General features: G+C 36.6%; 1 protein-coding gene across 2 annotated transcripts in view; it reads right to left on the reverse strand.

Moving 5' to 3' along the window:
* PDCD10 (programmed cell death 10) overlaps window positions 1–19,616 on the reverse strand; it is a 43,707-nt gene that overhangs the window by 23,890 nt on the left and 201 nt on the right. The window contains exons 1-2 of one of the 2 annotated variants that reach the window (XM_045851618.1): window positions 19,429–19,607; window positions 2,406–2,619 (exon numbers count right to left, since the gene is read on the reverse strand). In XM_045851618.1, coding sequence (XP_045707574.1) covers window positions 2,406–2,501 — 96 coding nt within the window. In that variant the 5' untranslated portion in view covers window positions 2,502–2,619; window positions 19,429–19,607. Of the gene's footprint in view, window positions 1–2,405; window positions 2,620–19,428; window positions 19,608–19,616 lie in introns of those variants that run through there. The other variant, XM_045851617.1, reaches the window with a different exon arrangement.

Genomic DNA, 19,616 nt, shown 5'->3' on the forward strand with positions numbered 1-19,616 from the left:
AAGCTTTTCTTATTCCTCTTCATTAACTACAGGATCAAACTAAAGCTCAGCAACACTGAAGCTCAGCAACGCAACTGCCCTCCCTTCAAGAAAAGACTCAAAATAACCCAGACAAATATACAATAGTCCCCTAAACAACTTGGCCCAGTAGCCTCCTGAGTTAGCTACAGAGTCAGTCTACAGACAAGAAAAGGGGGAGCATCTGAGGAACTGTATTATTGGTTCTCAAAGTACCTGAGAAGTACAGACAAAAATTGTCAAGACAGATTACTCACTAGCTTTCAGGGACTGTCTCCTTACTTCATACCTGGTACAATTAAATAAATAATTAAACATATAATTATTTATCTGCTTAAGCACTTGTGTTCCCTACAATTCCTATAAAGAAGTATGTTGGCTTTTTCCCCATATGTACCTCCAGACCCTAGTGGAATACTCAGCAAATAAATGGTTGCCATTTAGTAATTACTTACTAAACAGAAGTAAAGCACTTGCTTCTAACTATAACTCTAGTCTTGCAACAAAATGGGTAAAGTATTAGAACAAAACAGTAGAAATAATTACTCAAGTGTCAGTTCTAGCTGCCAGATGTGGGTGTAATCAGTCCTAAAAGAGTGGCAGCTACCATGGTAGCAGTATAATAGAGAGGGTTTTCAAAAGATGCCTCTCTTTGCTTCCTCTTTAGTAATAAACTTCTAAATTTCCCAACTTCTTTTGCAGCTTAGGTGTGGTCATAAGATTCTATTTTTGCCAATGAGATGTAAATGGCAGTCTTGTATAGGACATTCAAAAAGGTTAAGAAAGCTGAATCAGCTGGAAGTAACTTACACCGTACCCCGTGCTCCATTTTTTGCCCAATCCAGGGAACAACTTAGGACTGGATGAGCTTCAGCAGCCAACCCACAGGTGAAATGACCTTGATAACTGAAGGCAAGCACTAAGATGATGAAAGATAAGATAGGAACTGAGTTTCTGATGATATTGTGCCATAATACTAGCCCTGGTCCACTTAACTCTAGAATTTTTTATGTAAGAAAAATAAATTTTACCCAAGCTACTGTTTTTTTTTTTTCCTTCCATGAACGCTGAGTGTAACACTATTAGTAGACAACAACATGTGAAGTTACAAAATATTTGTCTGAAATGGAAACTAAGTCTCTGGATTTCAAGTTGAAGAGAATAAACCACTCTCTATTGTCCCCAAGGCATTATAAAATACATCAAATACATTATTATTAAACCTAATAATGTAGGTGAAATGGTTGTGAAACCCACAATCTTACTCCAAATATTTTACAAAAAGATATAAAAACTTATTGGAAATGGTGGGAGTGTCCAGGGACAATAAGATTAATGGTATTGATAGCTTTATAATTAGATTAATAAAACAGCCCCCCCCCCCAAAATCTAATTACACAAAAAGCCTCAAGCCACTGAATTTCGAGTCCTAGGTTTTTAGTCGTACATAATTTCGGGGGGGTTTATATATCAGGACCTTAGTTCACCGTTAAAGGGGAGTAATTAGATTATATTTAAGAAACTTGCACAGCTCTAGAATTCTGTACATACCTTAGCATATTAATTAAAAAAAAAAGTATTAAGTCTTAGAAGATTCCTCAAATTAAAAAAGCAACTACATCTTCTCTACATACAAAGCACTGGTATGTTCCATTTATCAGTAAAAAGGTAACAGTACTGACTGTAACTCATCAGGAGATTTTTGTGTCTGCTCTTCTATCTAAAATGTGCTTATCCTCAGCTCTCCAGCAGTCTAACTCTTATCTGCTCCTTTTAGATAGTAGGTCTGTTCTTTAGTAAGGCCTGCCTTGGCTCCTAAAATAGGTCCCACCTACTATTTTTTACACTTCATAGCACTTACAACAATTTTTTATTCACCTAATTATTTGTATTCTTTTGTTTAATGTCTCTCTCTCCCACTACACTAAAACTTCCAGAGGGGTAACAGTTCATCTGGATTTCCCCACACTGTTTCATGTCTAGTCCTGGCATGATACCTAATACACAGATGGAGATCTCTATACAAGTATTTATAATACGAAAGAACAAACAAATAAATAAATACATGAAGTAGGTATTTAAAAACTGCAAACAACCTTGGCTGGTGTGGCTCAGTGGACTGAGTGACAGCCTGAGAACCAAAGGGTCGCTGGTTTGACTCCCAGTCAGGGCACATGCTTGGGTTGTGGGCCATGTCCCCATAGGGGATGCATAAAAGGCAACCACACATTGACGTTTCCCTCTCCGCCTCTCTCTCCCTTACCCTTTGTCTAAAGATAAATAAATAAAATCTTAAAAACAAAAAACAAAACACACACACACACACACACACACACACACACACACACAACAGCAAAGAGCCTGTGAGGAAATATTTACCAACTTACCTCATTAAACACCGGATACATGACTGCATACAGGGGCATAGAAACCATGGAAGTGGTCTCAGCTTCATTCTTCATCTCTTCCATTGTCATCCTCATTCAAAGGCCAACGACAGCAGGAAAAGCAGTGCTAAAATGCAGCAGAATCTTCATTCACTGCAGTATTTCTTCTCTTTTTGTGTGTGATAAAAGAATAGGGCATAAAACATATACTGACCTGGTTAAAGGGGAGAAAGAACAGAGAATTACTATATTAAGAGGAAACAACAAATGCCAATCAATAATTTTCTTTTCCAATGTATAGTCCTCATCTTATGAAAATCTGATTTGTTAATATATCTTACTTGTAAAGACAGCCCTGGTCAGTGAACATCTCTTTCCCTTCTCAGACTCAAGAATTACCCTTTCTTGAGAGCTAATATCTCTTATTAGGTTCTATTTTACAAAGCAGTGGTTCATGAACCCACTCATCTTGAACTCAGAAACAGCTCTCTATGAAGCACCATGGATTAATGATGTATCTAATTCCATCATATGCAATCTAGGGAAAAGCATCAAAATGCATAATTATAGCATTTACATGTAACATAAAATTGTAATTATGAAATATATAAGTGCATATGGTGTATGAGTAAAGAATTAAGAATAAAGGTAACACTTTCATTAAAATCCCTTTGCTAATTATTCACTGATTTTGCCACCTAAAAATGACAATAAAAACATAAGTACTATATGATCTAAGACAAATCTTAAAATTATATAATTGCTACCAAATGTGATACATCTGGGAAAAACAGTATGTTATTTTATTTTGCCAGTGGTGCTTTTTGAGTCTTTGTCCAAAGGTGACACAAAAACTAAACAAGGAATCAGTTACTGGTAGTTTAGAATTAAAATATCAAGAATTCAGTAATGTAAGAGAGAAATTTTGCCTTGAGGAGGTGAGTAAATGGTGCTGCTTTTTAAAAAAAGTAATTATATTTCCTTTGCTAGGCTAAAAAATGAGCCTCATTATGTGAAAGAGTAATAGTAATGACATGCCTATATATTAAATAATAAATATATTAAACAAAAAGCAATCAATTTTGAACAATTTCTATCATTTGTAAAGCATTTTCAGATTATAAAACATTTTTCCTATGTACTTAGTCCTCACAATAACTTACTTCACAGTAACAGCTATTCTAATTTTACAGATGAAAAGGTAGGCTCAGAGAAAATAAGTAACTCAAGATCACACAGGCAGAGGCCCAAGACTGGATCCCAGTACTTAGAATCTAGATCTGATACTCCCACATCAGAAAATCAAGTCTGAAGAGCAAACAAAGAACCCGGGCTCATGCATTCAGGAAAATAGCCAGAAGCAGAAGTTATTTATTTACTGAATATTTAGTGCCTACCACATGCAAGATGTAGTGGGGAATGACTAAGATGTCCTAATCATTAACAAGTTATCTGGGTCAGACTGTGGAAGACCTAAGCAGTTTGAACGATACTATCAGAGGCCTAAAGTACATATAGCTTCAAAACTCTTTGATAACCCATCCCTTTTGAGAACTGCTTCCGGTCCTTCTGTATCCTGACCAGTGATGGGGAACTCAACACCTACTTAACAATCTGGTCCCATTTCTCGTGGTTCTAAACATAAGAAAGTCTTATTTCTGACTTCACAGAATAAGAACAAAAGGCCAATTCCTAAATTTTATTCTATAGGGCAAGAGAAAATCATCACCCAATCAGACCATTGATTTAAGTAGATTGCTTTGGTCACAGCATTAAGAATAGAATGGGGAACAGAAACTGAAGGGAGAGAAAATTTACATCTTTATAAGAGATCAACAGGACCTGAATCATAAGCAAGAGGAAGTAGGTAAGTATCAGCTGTAGTCCTACTGTTCCTATGTAACTAATAGGGCATTTGGTAATCTACTTTTCCACCTAGAAATAAATTGTGATACTTTTTATATAAACTTGGAACAGGAGAAGAGGAGTTAAAATACAGAGAAATCAGGCAAAATGAAAATGACGGATACTGTATGCACAGTTTAATAGTAAAAGAAGGCATCAATATCAATTTAAAAAGCAAGTAAATAGCAGGACAGAGTCAACAACAGAACCTTGAAGAGCTATCTCACTGGGTGACAGAAAACAGATAATTTATTTATTTAATAAATAAGTATTTGTTACCAATGCAGCATTAGGCCTGGTACTAAATAGAAACCAATGAACAAGGCTAGACAGTCTCTGACCTCATGGAGCTTCTACTATGGAAGGAAGACAGAAACCAACAACTGTGAGTACCACACAGGGGAGGTCAGGATGCTATACTGCTATGGGAGAACTAGATGAGAGAACCATCATTACAAAAACCAGGCATTTGAAATACTCCTAAGCATGGACAGACAACATTTTCTTTCAAATTTATTTGATTTCTTGGTGAGGTCAACAGTTAAACACTCAAAGAATAGATCACTTGTATTCTGGTAAATTGGCGGAGGAAATTCCTTGCATGAGAAGTCTTAAGTCTTCAAGAATCTCACTAAAAAGGAGATGAAACACTAAAGAAGGTGAATACACTAACACAGGCTCAATGAAATAATTTGTCTTTCATTCTTTCAAACACGTGCCTATCCCTGCATATATAAAAGCAGAGGCGATGAAGGGATCAGTAAAGCAGCCAGTAACTTTAGAATTCTTGTTGACCTCTGACCTATCTTCCACACTAAGCTTACTCAAATACTGAATTTTCACCTTTTGTCAATACTAGCATTGCATTCTTTTTTTTCAACTGTGTTTAATAAGCAGTACCATTCCACGTCAAGAAATTTTCACTTAAGATATTTATGACTCATATTAATTATATTATTTCCTCTAAACTAACTTTACAGTACTATCAGCTACTACTTGTCATCAACAATATGGTATTGTAGCCCCAACATTCTGGGCTAAGTAGATGGCTGGCCTACAACACACTTAGCCACCTTTCGAAACTGTTCCTTGGATGAATTTACAACTTTTCAGAACACACATTCACAAATTAGGGCCACTCACGGTTTCATTAATGTTTACATGAGATTAAAACCCAATTCCAATAAGGCTTTTTTAAATATTAAACTGTTCTGCTAGTTTCAGTTCAAGTTAAAATACGTTGTCATTCCTTCTACATGCTTCTTCATTTGAAATGGTTAAATGGACAACCCTCAATCCAAGCAAAAACATGCCTGCTACCTGAAGAGCAAGGGCTAGCTGATCTGAGCCAAGGCGGAGGCCCTGCCCCTTTGAAGATGGTTTCTTCCTCTCACTATGGGTGTGGCCAGGTGTTGACCAGTCATGCAGCACATTATTGGCATCTCTAAGGGACACTGATTTCTGGAGTGGAGTACTGATTACGCATGCACAGTCGATTGAAGATTACTGACTCTAAATCCCAAATCTGGAAAGAACTTAAAAAGTCACCTCATCTACCCTCTCAACACAACAGAAACCAAAGTTCAAGAAATGACTTGCCCACAATAACAATTACTAGCTAACAATAAATAAATAAAAATTAATGTGGGTATGGTGGCAACATAGCAAGAACTATTTGTTTCCTATGTCAGAAGTGTTGCTTTGGGGTAAGAGTTTTCATTTCAAAGCTAGCTCTGTTTCTTGAGTGGTTAGCATCCACAGGGGGAAAAAAAAAGAACCAGGACTACAGATACTAGTAATTCAGATGCAAGGTTACAAGGTATATACTTTTCAACAAACTTCTCTTCAAAAACAGTCTTTGTCACATGGGGATACCAACACAAATAGAATGTAAGCAACCTATTTATACTTTCCCCCTGATTTCCTTGAACGTTCAAAATATCACAGCTACTTTCTAATACAAGGTAAATCAATTTTAAATATCTTCCTGGGCTTAAAACAATTATTTGTTTAGAGTGGGATGGTAACAAAAATAGGTTAAAAATTGGCCATTCCCATGCTAAACTCTTAGTTTCAGGAGTTTTGCCCTACCCAACCAACAAGAGCTTGTTCACTTAAAGAACTGCACTTGGGTGTATCTCAAGCCCCAACATCAGCATTTCCTGAAACAGCCTCACTTCACTCCAGCTGGGGCAAGAGATAACTTTAGAGGCAAAGCTTTATTTGCTTACAAATAAAAAGAGTGGACACAGGGAAATCCTTAGCACTGATGTATGTAGTTCTTGGGGTGAGAAAGAAGCCTCCTAAGTAAATTTGACATTTAAAATGTTTCTAGGTGGGTTTATTTGTCTTGTTTTTCTCTGTAGTTAAGTCCAGGACTCAGCCCCTTTACCTGGTCCTAAATTCTTATAATTCCTTTACTTTCCCTCCCTAAAGGGAGAAGCATTATTCATTTACTTTCTTGCATCTCCAACCTGTCCATGAACATTTAGATAAAAGTTTATTCATTCTAGCAGCAAGCAGAATCCATGTGTTTGTTACCATTTATAAGTGTTTCTTTTTCCTAATTGAGACATTAGAGTCAGCAAAGCAAAAGCAGACAATTAATAAATGTTTGTTTAATGAACAAATTCATAAGATATGAGATAGGCAATATGTAAACTGAACCAGCCTTTGCTAATACTTTTTAAATTATCAAGCCCGGAAAAACAAAAACGTAGAAATTTACTTAATTCAATTAACAAAGTCTGGACCCATTCACATTTATCAGTTTTTACTTCTTTTTGCTATCCCAAACTCTTCCTAACATACTAAGAGAATATAAGCAACAGGTGACTGTAAATAACATCAGAATTTCAACAGAAATTTACAATAACACCAAATAAAAATAAAGTAGAAGTCAGAGGTTATAAATTCTAATATCTCATTTTATTAGGGCTGCTAGAATATTTTTTAGATCCTGAAAAAACTGGCATATAATTTGATATTTCACAATATTCTCAAAGAATTTTGATTAGATTAGATTAACCTTACTTTACACATAAGCACGATCCAAAAAGTTATCCCACTTTTAGCACAAAGCAAAACTTTCTTTATGGGAAAGGGTGCAAGTGATAGAGTTCCCAAATGCTGAGTTGGCCTAAACCATCACAATCACTTCAATGCCCACTAAAAATACATATTCCCAAGACTACTAAATCAAAACCCCTAATACGAGGTCCAAGGAGCTGTACTTTTAGCAGATAGTCCAAATGATTCTTGTGAACAGGACAGGCTGGAAACCATTGGTGTGGAGAGAACTGTGGCCACAGTAAGAGAATCCAGCCGCTAAGGTCAGTCTCAGGGACACAGGTAAAGTTTAATTTGACTAAGCACCTGAGACAGGGGATTTTGGTTCAGACCCTAAGTTTCACTTAATCACTGACCTTGTTTCCCCATCAGAGACAGAAAGGGAGTAAAATTATCTTAAAGCCTTGAATTTTAAAATTCAGTGATAATATGTTATTACATACCTGTATCTACTCTAGATTCAAAAGTAATCTCATGGAAAATAGTTTTTTAAAAAGAAAAATACCAGGTCATATAAAATTCTTTCCAAATTCTAATATGGAAAGCCTCCTCAATAACTGGCTGATTCAAGGTTTCGACAGACAACCCTTTGCTTTCTTCTCAAACACCAGCCCTCACAAATCATACCCATCGGGCTCCTAAAGAAACTGAATTTATCACAGGCTGTGTAGCTCAGTCTGACCATTTCACAGCCGAAAAGGTGAACACGTGTATCACAACCTACCTTTTAGGGCCTTCTCATGTCAAAGTGTTATAGCCACTTCCAAACAAGGGACAAAAGGGTTGGCAGAGGAAGCTAGGAAAAAGGGAGGCAGAGGAATAAAGGAGGTAGGAGAGCCTACTCAGACCAAAATGAGCTTGAAACCTTCAAGATATACCTATGTCTCTCTCCTTCCTCTGCAAATTATATTTTCTATAATTCAAGTGTTAGAGAAATCTCTACAGTTTTCTTTTTTAATAAGGTAATGTGGAACTCAACCTCCCTGAACATGTAATACTGAGTTTAGCAATTATTGAATATTGCATTTAGAGACATCTAGAAATAATATTGTTAGATACCAAAAACTGTTTATGCGACTCTGAAATATCAAATGGATAATTTGTGCAGAGAGGTATGAGAAAAGAGCGTAAGAATTAAAGTCCAAAAACAAGGGTCCACATCCTGGTACTTACTCTCAAAATAAACGACTACGTCTCCCTGATCAAGTCACTTCACCTCTCTATGCTTTAGTTTCTTCTACAACATGCACAAAAACTTAGCTGTATACTTGAAAGAGATCTGGCTAGAATAAAAGATGAGGTAATTTTTAAATCAAACCATAAACCTCTATACTGAAGACTTCATTTTACTAAATAACTAAGCACTGTATTTTTGCACTGTTAAATAAACATTCAAAGAAAGTACACATTCCATAATGAATTATCACCTCATTGGAAGGTCTACCCTACTCAACTGAATTTTTAAACGCACTGTCTCTGTTTTACCACAGTTTCTGGGTATGTGATACCACTAACTGGCTGAAGGACTCCAGCTTTCCAATTTTTAAAAGCAAGATAAACAAATATAATCATCAGTATCTCTGTAAACACGACTGACCAAATAAGCATTTGCTGTGCTATTAATTAACAGAAGTTTTAACTAAAATATTGTCTGAAAATTGAGTTATCTTTGAGAACAGCAAACACTGGCAAATTAGAACACAGTGACTCATAAAGAAAAAAAAATGTAAAAATGCTCCAAAATTAACTCCATCCACTTTATCACTTTTGTTCATCTCTGTATATCTGTCACAGATAGGTGTTCCTTATGCAGGCTTGGTTCTACACATGTGCTTTATACATTATTCATTTAACACTTACAATTTATTTTTCTAGAGAGTTAAGTGAGAGTTAAGGCTCTTAGAAAAACTTCAAAATGCACAATGCTACTGAATGGAAAACAGGAACGTGGCTGTTTCAATTACACTTGGCCAACTTCAACAGCGCTGCCATCAGCGAGGTGAGTAAGGAGCACAGTGACTCCAGAGCCACACTTGCCTGGATGTGAGCCTGGGTCTACTATCACTAGTTTTGGGGGTAGGATATAAGTCTTCCAACTTCTCTGTGCTACAGTTTCCTCATCTACAAAATGGGAATAATGACAGTATTTACCTCTTAAGGTTTATGTAAATATTAAATAGAATAGTACATGGCACACAGTAATTATTCAATATTAGGTATTAAGTACATTTTAATCTAGAATGACAGGAGCAGATCTCTTTCTAAAAGTCTGATCTCCTGCAGTCATCTAGCCAAGGAATCAAGGACTACTGAACAAAAAATAGAGAAAGGTAAGTGATTTTAAATCTCTTTAAAACAGAAGGCTTGTTTGTTTCTTTGTTTTCCAAATAAAATCTTTTATCAAACTCTCTATATAAGACTAAACACTAAACTGTTCATTCATCCAATAAATGTGTTAATAGTTTATCAGCCTCTCCCTCTCTTAGGAGCTCTTAAACACCCCTCTCTCAACAATGCGAAAACCACTACTCTAGGACAACCAGCACAGAAGCATTATAAACAAAGCATTATCAAATCCACCAGTAAATGGCCTTGACTGTAAGGGTAAGTAAGGACTGGCAGAAGATATTATATTTGGACTCAGATTTTCCCATAACTCAGTTAATTCCAGATCTCCAAATTTCCCCTTACTCTTGTCACATGCTTATGCATTTAAGAAAGTTAAATGTTAAAACTTAAACTTTTAAAGTGAAAACAGCCATTGTATATTATCTAGTCCAATCTCCAAATTCACAATTTAGAAATAAAAGTCCACAAAAATTCATGTTGGGGAACAAAATGGAATGGTGACAGATATCTCAAACAAATACATGCTACTGAGTTACTACAGCCTATTGTACAGGACATGTTTGTCTGCTAAAGTGAACTACTTCTAGACTAACCTGTCCTGCTGTGTCATCCATGGTCAGTTTACAGCCTAGATGCCTCCAGACTCCATGCACAAAGTTTACAGACTAAAGCCTGATGGAATGTAGCTGTGATTCACAGTTACTTTAGGATACTCAGCCACACAAGTTTGGATTTTCAATATGGTGCTGCTGAGACCTCTGATTTTCTCACCTTAAATGTTAAAAGCATCATGTCAGTGGATGTACTTGCATATTCTGAGTACTGTTTCTTAATACAAAAATGAACAAGAAGTAATTAAGTTTTTCTATGTTCAGATGGACAGTATAGAGCAGTAGATAAGTACTCATTTGAAACAAAGACCTGAGTTTGAATTGTTGTTCACCTAGACCATACCATTTGTTATTTAATCTTCCTAAACTCAGTGAGAAATACATGGAAATAACTGATTCATTTCATGGGATTATTAAGAGTACTAAATGTCCCTGACTGGTGTAGCTCAATGTGTTGGGTGTCATCCCGCAAACCAGTTCAATTCTCGGTCAGGGCACATTCCTGGGTTGCCCACCAATTCCTGTTAGGGGTGGATGAGAACCAACTGATGGATGTTTCTCTCCCTCTCTTCCTCCCTCCCTCTCCCTCTATTAAAAAAAAAGTACTACATGCATATAAAGTACTTAAAACAGTGGCTGACACACACTCAGCATTCAATTCATACTGATATTTTACTGAAAATTCTATGAGCCTGACATGGCAATAGCACTACAAATAGGGTGAGCCAAACCAGATGCCTGGAGAACAAAATTTAGCTCACTTGCATGACACAGCCAGTGCCTCCTTAAATTTTGCACCCTAGGCCCCATTTGCCTCACCCTAGTCCTACCCCTGCATAGCACACACAATGATTGCCTAATACTGATACCACAATACCATAAAGGCCATATGCTTATATAGCTCATCTTTAAAACCTTTTCTCCCCCACAATAAAATACATATTTTTTTTTAAAAAGTACAAATAGGTAATTACAGAACAGCCATGGGGATGTAAAGTACAGTAGTACAGTATGGGAAACGGAGTAGCCAAAGAACTTACAGGCCTGACCAACGGACATGGGCAATGATGGGGAGATTGCCCGAGGGAGTGGGGGGTGCTGGATGGAGAGAGGCAAAGAGGGAAAAATCAGGACAACTGTAATAGCATAATCAATAAAGTATAATAAAAAAGAAAAAAATAAAACCTTTTCTCTCCATTAGCCAAAATGAAGGCATTAATACATTATTGGGCCACCAAAAAAAAGTTTCATATCATCCAAAGCAAATTGCATAGTTTTGGAGTACTTAAAATGTTTTGGTCATCAACTGCATTTTAAAACAATTTACAAGCCCAAGTAAAAATTACTTTTTATTCTCTTAACGTGCATACATCAACTTAATAAGGACAGTTGGGGCCCAGCAGCAGACTGAGTAACAGAGTGAAGTCAAGATGCAATCAAGGACCTTCTTGAGATAAATTGTAAAAGGAGATAAATCTATACAGAATAATCAAAAGTTGACAATTGACTCAAAAGGCTCCTTACCTCTGAATTAGCTGATGGGAAATGGTAACAACAATAAAAATACCAACCACTGGATTCTAAGATACTTCTGTACAACTGCATCGGGGAAAGAATATACTTCTTTTTAGTTGTGATAAGCCTCATTTTTTTATCCTATTCCAATGCCTAAATGTTTGTTAAAGCCATGTCTGAACAAAATTTAAATGAAAACATTTTTTGGAGGGGTGAAAACAAATGTGTCCCCTTGAATATGTCATCTTTTGCCCATAAAGTTCTTAATCTACTGGCTCATGAATCAAATAATTCCTAACTGAATAGTCATAGAGTTTTTCATTGAGATACACCTATTTTCCTTTTTATCAGTATTTGTGATGTGCAGCTTAAATTTCTCCAATATAAATCCAAAGCTTTCCTTTATAATTCAACTGAATTTAAGCACTCATATTGGTCCTATGTTCTCTTCTGGGAAATACAAGTTAAGAATACACCACATGGGTCTGACTACCTTCTCCACACCACTTATAATCTTAGATATCAACTAGTTAACTTATTCTTAATTGACTAAAAACCTGTATCTCTATGCAATGTATATTCTCTTTACCTTACTTTACAAAATCTCTTTGCACCAAAATACTGCCACAAGGCACGAATGTTGATAAAAACTATCAGCCCCAGATAGACTCTGGCTCATCTGTTTAACATTCCGTACTAATAAAGGCAGGTTCTATTTTGATAATGACATTTAACTTCACCTTTAGCTCCTAATTGATCTCAAATACAAAGGCTATATTAGTCACAAAAGAAATAAGGTAGAATGGTATTTGTTTATATTTTATACACAATTCCTCATGTAATCTTCACTTACAAAACTGCAACTTATTTTCTTGAGGAAGCACACCAAAATTTAAGGTAAGAACTCAGAAATCTCTCAAGTTTTGACAATATTGCCAAAATTCCAATTTTATTATAGATAAAGACATCCACAAAGTATGTGATTTCTTAATAAAAGACCACAGCATTATTTAAAATCCTCTGGAATTAAATGAAGAACGCCTTGCAACAATCTGAATTGGTGTAAGAAGTAGTGGTAGCCTAGCGGCCAGGTCTGACTCATGTACCATTACCAACTGGCCTTTTTTATAGCAGGCTTATATAAGTCTATGAAGGCAGCAGACGTGTGACATTTAGGGTTTTGTCATTCCTTCATTCCACTGGAGTTCCAGTTCATCCTGAAGGCACGATGGGTGAATAAAGCAGGGAAGGATGTTTTAGTGCCAGGCACCAGATGGTAAGTTAAAGGAACTATCACTTTTCCCCCTTCCTGACAGCTCTAACCCAGAATTATCAAATGAATTTATGAATGTGCAAGTACTTAATAATCAGAAAAGGGGTAAAGAGGATCAAACGTAAAAACAAAAAGAAATCCAGAAAGAAAATATATCACAAAGGTTAAATGTCCATATAACGGTCTTTCTACCCTCCTCCCCTTCTAGACCCTAAATTAGAAATGCCCTAAAGGGAAGTTTTACTCCTTTATCTATTTCCTAGTACCCAGCACAGTGCTCTGCATAGTCAAAGTCAGCAATGTTAGTTGGACATGTAGTGATGAGAAGTCAGATACAGCCCATGCCCTTGAGCGTGTGCAGTCTTGCAGGGTAGAGAGACAGTAAAAAGTAAGACATGTCAAGCTGCCACTTAGCATAATGCCAGGAGCATATGCAAAGTATGTATCACGTTATATATATACTTACCCTACACAAGTTCAACAGATATGCTTAATATTTTCTCAAAGAAAACAAAACAAAAAAAAATAAATACTGAAATGTGCACATAGAGATCATAAATCCACTCCATGCACATAAACTCCAGAATGAAAGGGATGAGAGGCATGGACCTGTCATTCCCCGTCTCTCCTCCTCCAGCTGATTTTAAAGTCACAGTGTCTCTCACAATGAGCAGCTCACCACACTGTGATTCCTTTAACTTTCCTGTAATACACGTATTTCTTTTCCAACAAAGCCTCTGAATACCAAGTCAAATACTTCACCTAACACTCACAGGAAAAGTAATTCTATTCCAATGCTCAAGAAAAAAAGGCTATGTTATGTTAGTCTCCAATGAGGTAATCTCCAAAGCAATTTTTTTCAATTAAGTTTCAATACGAATAATTTTCTCCGGCCACACTGACCTTAGCATCTAGAATACAACTTATCTGTAAGTGCAACTCTAAATCTAACTGCTCTCTAATGAAGCTCAATCACTAACATCATTTTATTTCAATGATTAAAAATATGGTCTCTTGAGTCCGACAGCCTGGATTCAAATCCTAATTCTAAGCAATTACTGGTTGTGTGACCCTAGAGAAGTTGCTTAACCTTTCTATACTTTACTATACTGGGAATAATAGTGTCCCTACTACACAGAGTTATTGTGAGGATTACATGAGATCATGCAAAATGCTTAGCATGAGGCCTAGCACTTAGTTACTAATCAGTAAGTATTGGCTATCATATTAATCCCAACTCATTCCAAAGAAAATTTAAGACAGTTTCACACATAATATATACTGGATAGAAATGTGATAAATAGCCCTGGCTGGCGTAGCTCAGTGGATTGAGTACGGGCTGCGAGCCAGTGTCGCAGGTTCGATTCCCAGTCAGGGTACATGCCTGGGTTGCAGGCCATGACCCCCAGCAACCACACACTGATGTTTCTCTCTCTCTCTGTCTTTCTCCCTCCCTTCCCTCTCTAAAAATAAATAAATTTAAAATATCTTAAAAAAAAATCCCTAATTTCCTTCCTTCCTTTTAAATAACAACACATGATTCTAGGCAACTGCAGAGGGAGTCAGGAGACTGAATGGATCCAATTAACTTTTTAGATGGTTATACAAAAAGACTACCCATGCAAAAATGTAAGGGTGACCTTAAAAAAAAACAACAGGATAGTGACATTACAATACATCCAAGATGAAATTAATTTTGTATGTAAAATGAGAAAACTGAATTTTTCATCTTCATACAAAAAATGGGCATCCAAACTACATTGTTTACCTTTCTGCAAATAAATTATTTCTAATCACTGCAATAAAGGTGCTTTCATTTTTTACACTTTGTGTGTATTCCTAATACATACATTTCTAAGATGCAACTCTCTAACATTTCAAATGCAGTCCCTGGCCGAGCAGCTCCGTTAGTTAGAGTGTATTCCTGGTAACGCCAAGATTGAAGGTTCAATACCCAGCCAGGGCACATACAATCACCAATCCATGAATGCACAGATAGGTGGAACAAATCGATCTTTCTCCTTCTCTCTTCCTCCCTCCCTCCGTCCCCTCCCCTCTCCTTCTTTCTCTAAAAATCAATTAAAAAATATTTCAAGTGCAATAACATACACAATCAATCACACTAACTTCCAAATCACGTGTACAGTTTATATTATGGAGAAAAAATTATTTTTCATGAAACTAACTTTAAATTCTTGGTAACACCACCTATCATTATGACCCTAAAAAGCCAACAACATATAAGAAGTACTTCAGTTTTATTCTCCATTACTGATTACGATAGGTTAATATAAAATTTTTTTATCCAAGATCCCAATAACAGGACTGACTTTTAAAAAAGTAAATTTAGGACTTATCAAAGACTTATATTTAGTAATAAAAACTGGGAGTATTATCAAATTTTAAAGCCATTACTTTTTTGACAATATATTGTGGGAGAATCAATTGGCAAATTCATGAAAGCATATAAGTCTACAGCAACACAGAGCTGTTGAATTCATTCTATGCCATTACTACAGTTCTGCAAAAGATCAGAGAATTTTTTAGAAACAAAATCGAATGCGGTTTATTCCTGAAATATAGTTTTCATGTTTTTAAAATGATCTCTTTACTTTAGGAAGTATCTAGGTTGAAAGCAAATAAAATATTATCATAACCCAATGAAATATGAAATTTTTCAAGAAGCCCAAAATAGAAGTTCCTTTGAAACAAGCAGTACTCAATTTTAGAAAGGCACCTGTGTAAAGCAGGTAATATTAAAGGTAAGATTCAAAGGAAGATGCCATCCTTAAAAATCAAAATGAATCAACAAAGTAAAAAGGAAACAGATTTTGTTGAGGGTGAAATAGATAACATTGGGAAGGAACAGAATCCATTAAAAGTTAGTTTCTTAAATGTCTAATTTTGTTATAATGAATGTTGCTTGCAAAAAAACAGGATAGTGACAAGTTCTCCAAAATGCTGTAATACAGAAAGTTTGCTGTAATAGAAAAATGACTTTTGCCTGGCTGGTGTACCTCACTAAGCACAGGCCTGCAAACCAAAGGGTCGCCCAGTTCGATTCCCAGTTAGGGCACATGCCTGGGTTGTAGGGGGCAGCGGTGTTTCTCTCCTTCCCCTCTCTCTAAAAATAAATAAATAAACTATAAAAAAAAAGAAAAAGAAAATGACTTCTATGCCATTTGCTCATAGAAAACTATCCTGATTTTAGAGACCCCCAAGAACATCTCTTTACAATTTATATTAAATTTCTTTCAACAACTTCTTATCTAAGGGTGGAAAACGTATCTGTTTTACCCATTTCTGTATTTCTATCCCTAGCACAGGGCTGGAGACATTGTGCATGAATGCACTCATTCATTCAATCAATCATTTATTCATTCATTCAGCAAATATTTACTGGGCATTTACTTTGTGCCAGATACTGTGTAAATAGTGAAGACACGGGACAAAAGATAGGGCCCTCCCCAGGTAGCTTATTAATCTAGTACAGAACCGTTAGGTTCCTACTGTGATGATGCCATAAAAGAGAAGTATGTGGTGAAGGTATTGTGGAAACTTACTCTAATTTTAGGAAAGAGGGTTCAAAGAGTTCAGGAAAGATTCCCCTGACAAATGATATTTTAACTGAGACTTGAAAATTAACTAGAAGTTGCTGGTATTTGGGAAGGTGAGGGGAAGCAGTACAGGTAGGGGGAACAGAACATGCTCAAAGGCCCCAGGGGTCAAGGAGGAGTTTATGTATAGAGTAACTGGAGTTTATGTATAGAGTAACTGAAGGCAGAGTAAATGCGAAAGGCTGGGGATAAGGATAGAGAGCTGGATAGAAGAGGAAAGACAAGTTGTCAACATAAAACAGAGTAAGAATGTAACGTATCTGAACATTTAAGTCATTTGGAGTCTTTTTCTCATGTAAAATAAGTAATCTAAGGGAACTGAGACTACAATACTCAAGATCTGGAGAAGGAAGACATGAATAATGTATTGTACCCACCAGTGACCAGTTACATGCCCTTGCACTTAACCAATCTGAACCTCTTTATTCTCTTTGTAAACAGGTACTCAATAATTTACCTACTGAAAATACAATGATAATATACAGTCCTGTTCTCATAACCTTATACCCTTAAAAAGAAAGTGATGTAACTATATGGGAGAAATCCAAAGTCCTGAAAGAGATGATGTTCAAAGGCTGATGGGAGGGTCCTGCAGAACCACTATAAAAATATAAGTGCACACATAACCCTGTGAACCTTCAATTTTTAAATATGCAGATATCCAAAATGAGTCCAGTACTCCAGCATGAGACTGAAAGGTAATAAATGAAACAGAAATGTTACTCCACCACTGCAACATAGGTAAAATTAAAACCGGGCCTCAGAAATGAAAAGAAGTTAGTGGCAGAACTGAGCCAAGGACAAAAAATAACAGGTGCTGAACAAGTGCATTATGTTAATTGATTAACTGCATTTCCAAATGCTCCTTTTAATTCAGAGCTACATGGCAAAAGGCAGAAAAACTCATTTCATACTTTCCCCAACAAAAAGTAATGCCTATACTGCCATCTACAAAATATGAGTATTCTTGCTTTATGATCACTCACTTATTTTCAGCTTATAATATACTTAAACTATCACACTTCTGTAATAGCACAAAACCAGTTCCCCTCCACATAATTTTCCATTTGTTTAGTTGGTCTTCCTTCCTTGTGTACTGCATTACTCATGGCATTATATTATTCCTGATTTTACTTCATTCTACAGTATCATACCTCTCTCCCTCCCATTTTAAGTGCCATATTAATTTCCAGACTATCTTAACTTCAATCCATAGGGGAACATAATACCTCTTATCCTACAAAATGTTTCTGCATTCAAAAAGTAAGTGATAGTATTAACAACTGCAAAGTACATTCACAATGCAGCATATTTCAATGGTCAACTTATACAACAGTAAACTATGACTCATTGCCTGCTATTACTGGAGACCTGATTCTTGTTTATAAACTTACCACGAACAAATTCTGATGTCAAAGAATATATCCAAAATTTAATTAAAGAACTACCCACTAATACTCATGAACTATAATTGGTGATAATAACAAATTTATATAGGATAAGACTGGAACAAGCACACTACTTTCTACTCAATATAAAACATAAATGTCCCATCTTCCCATTCTTTAATTTAAATTAAGGATAAGTGAAAAATCACAGGTGACATCAGGGAAAAGAAAATATGCGCAAGCCTCATGTTATTCACACAAACACCCCAGTCAAGAAAACGAAGGGGAAAGTTTTTTAAAACAATCAATAAAAATGTGATATTACCGCCAATATATGCAATGTATCTTCTTTTCTAGTAACGATCACACTAAACTCTCTTGATGCTGTATTATTCGAAAAAAATTGCAAAATAAGTTTTGCAGAGTTTCAATCCCATTATTAGTTTTACACAATGGGGGGGGGGGGGGCAGTCCTAAGGTAGAAAGGAAAAATTAATTGTCTTTTAAGGGATGGAACATACTGTTTTAACTGACGTTCTCCTATGTCATCATCTACCATTTAAAGTAGCTATACAGTCCATCACTTAATATACACCTAATGAAAGAGAACAATTTGTAAACTGAAACGGATTATTTCCTCACGTTTCTAAAAGGTTAGAATGTGTCCTTTTCTTTTAAATGGAAGAATTTCTCCAGAGTTCAGAAAGTCCGCACCTCAAAAATGGCTTCTTAAAAATACATAAAATGTATTACTTTGCAACTTTTTCCACTTTGCTCAAAAAACACAACCAACTCTCTGGTGCTGTTTCAGAAACCGGATTACAAAGATTAAATTCAGAAGATCTGTCCCTCGGTGTGTGACCTTGGGCATGTCATTTATCCCCTCAGTTTCCTCATCAGCAGGCCAAAGTGAATGCTCTTTGGAAACATTTAAGGTATACACCTATCTTAGGAATTACAACTAAGAGGGTTAAGGTTTTCTGCTTGTGGCAAAATGATCTCCTTAGAGGATCCACAGCACGAAACTGGAACTGGATCAGTAGATCTGTCAACATTTGAGTCTTCCATCTACAGTTCTTATTCTTCAAAGGACAGAATCTGAGTCACCGCAAGAACAGACTCCCAAACGTCCTTCCCTTCCTTCACTATGGAACTTGTAAAGCAGGGAAAAACATCCCCCCCCCAACCCCGCCACCCCGAGCCACACCTTCAGAGGACCCCACCCCAGGCACATCCGCCCTCTCCCTTCTCCGGGGACACCAGAGGCCAACCTCGCCCTTCCCCTCCAACCCCTACCTAGAGAAGACTTCCTGGAGGCGGTCGGGCCGAGCAAGGCAGGAGGCATTTACAAACCCGCTTTACGCCACTCGCGTAGGATAACCTCGCTTACGCCCACAGGGCCCCGTTCCCAGCCCAGTCCGCTCCGCCTGCCAGAACTAAGCCGGAGTGTCTCAGCCACGGTCCTAGTGTGACCCCAAACCTCT

The sequence above is a fragment of the Phyllostomus hastatus genome, unplaced genomic scaffold (genome assembly GCF_019186645.2).
Source record: "Phyllostomus hastatus isolate PE091 unplaced genomic scaffold, TTU_PhHast_1.1 phas_contig_86, whole genome shotgun sequence".
Classification (NCBI taxonomy): Eukaryota; Metazoa; Chordata; class Mammalia; order Chiroptera; family Phyllostomidae; genus Phyllostomus; species Phyllostomus hastatus.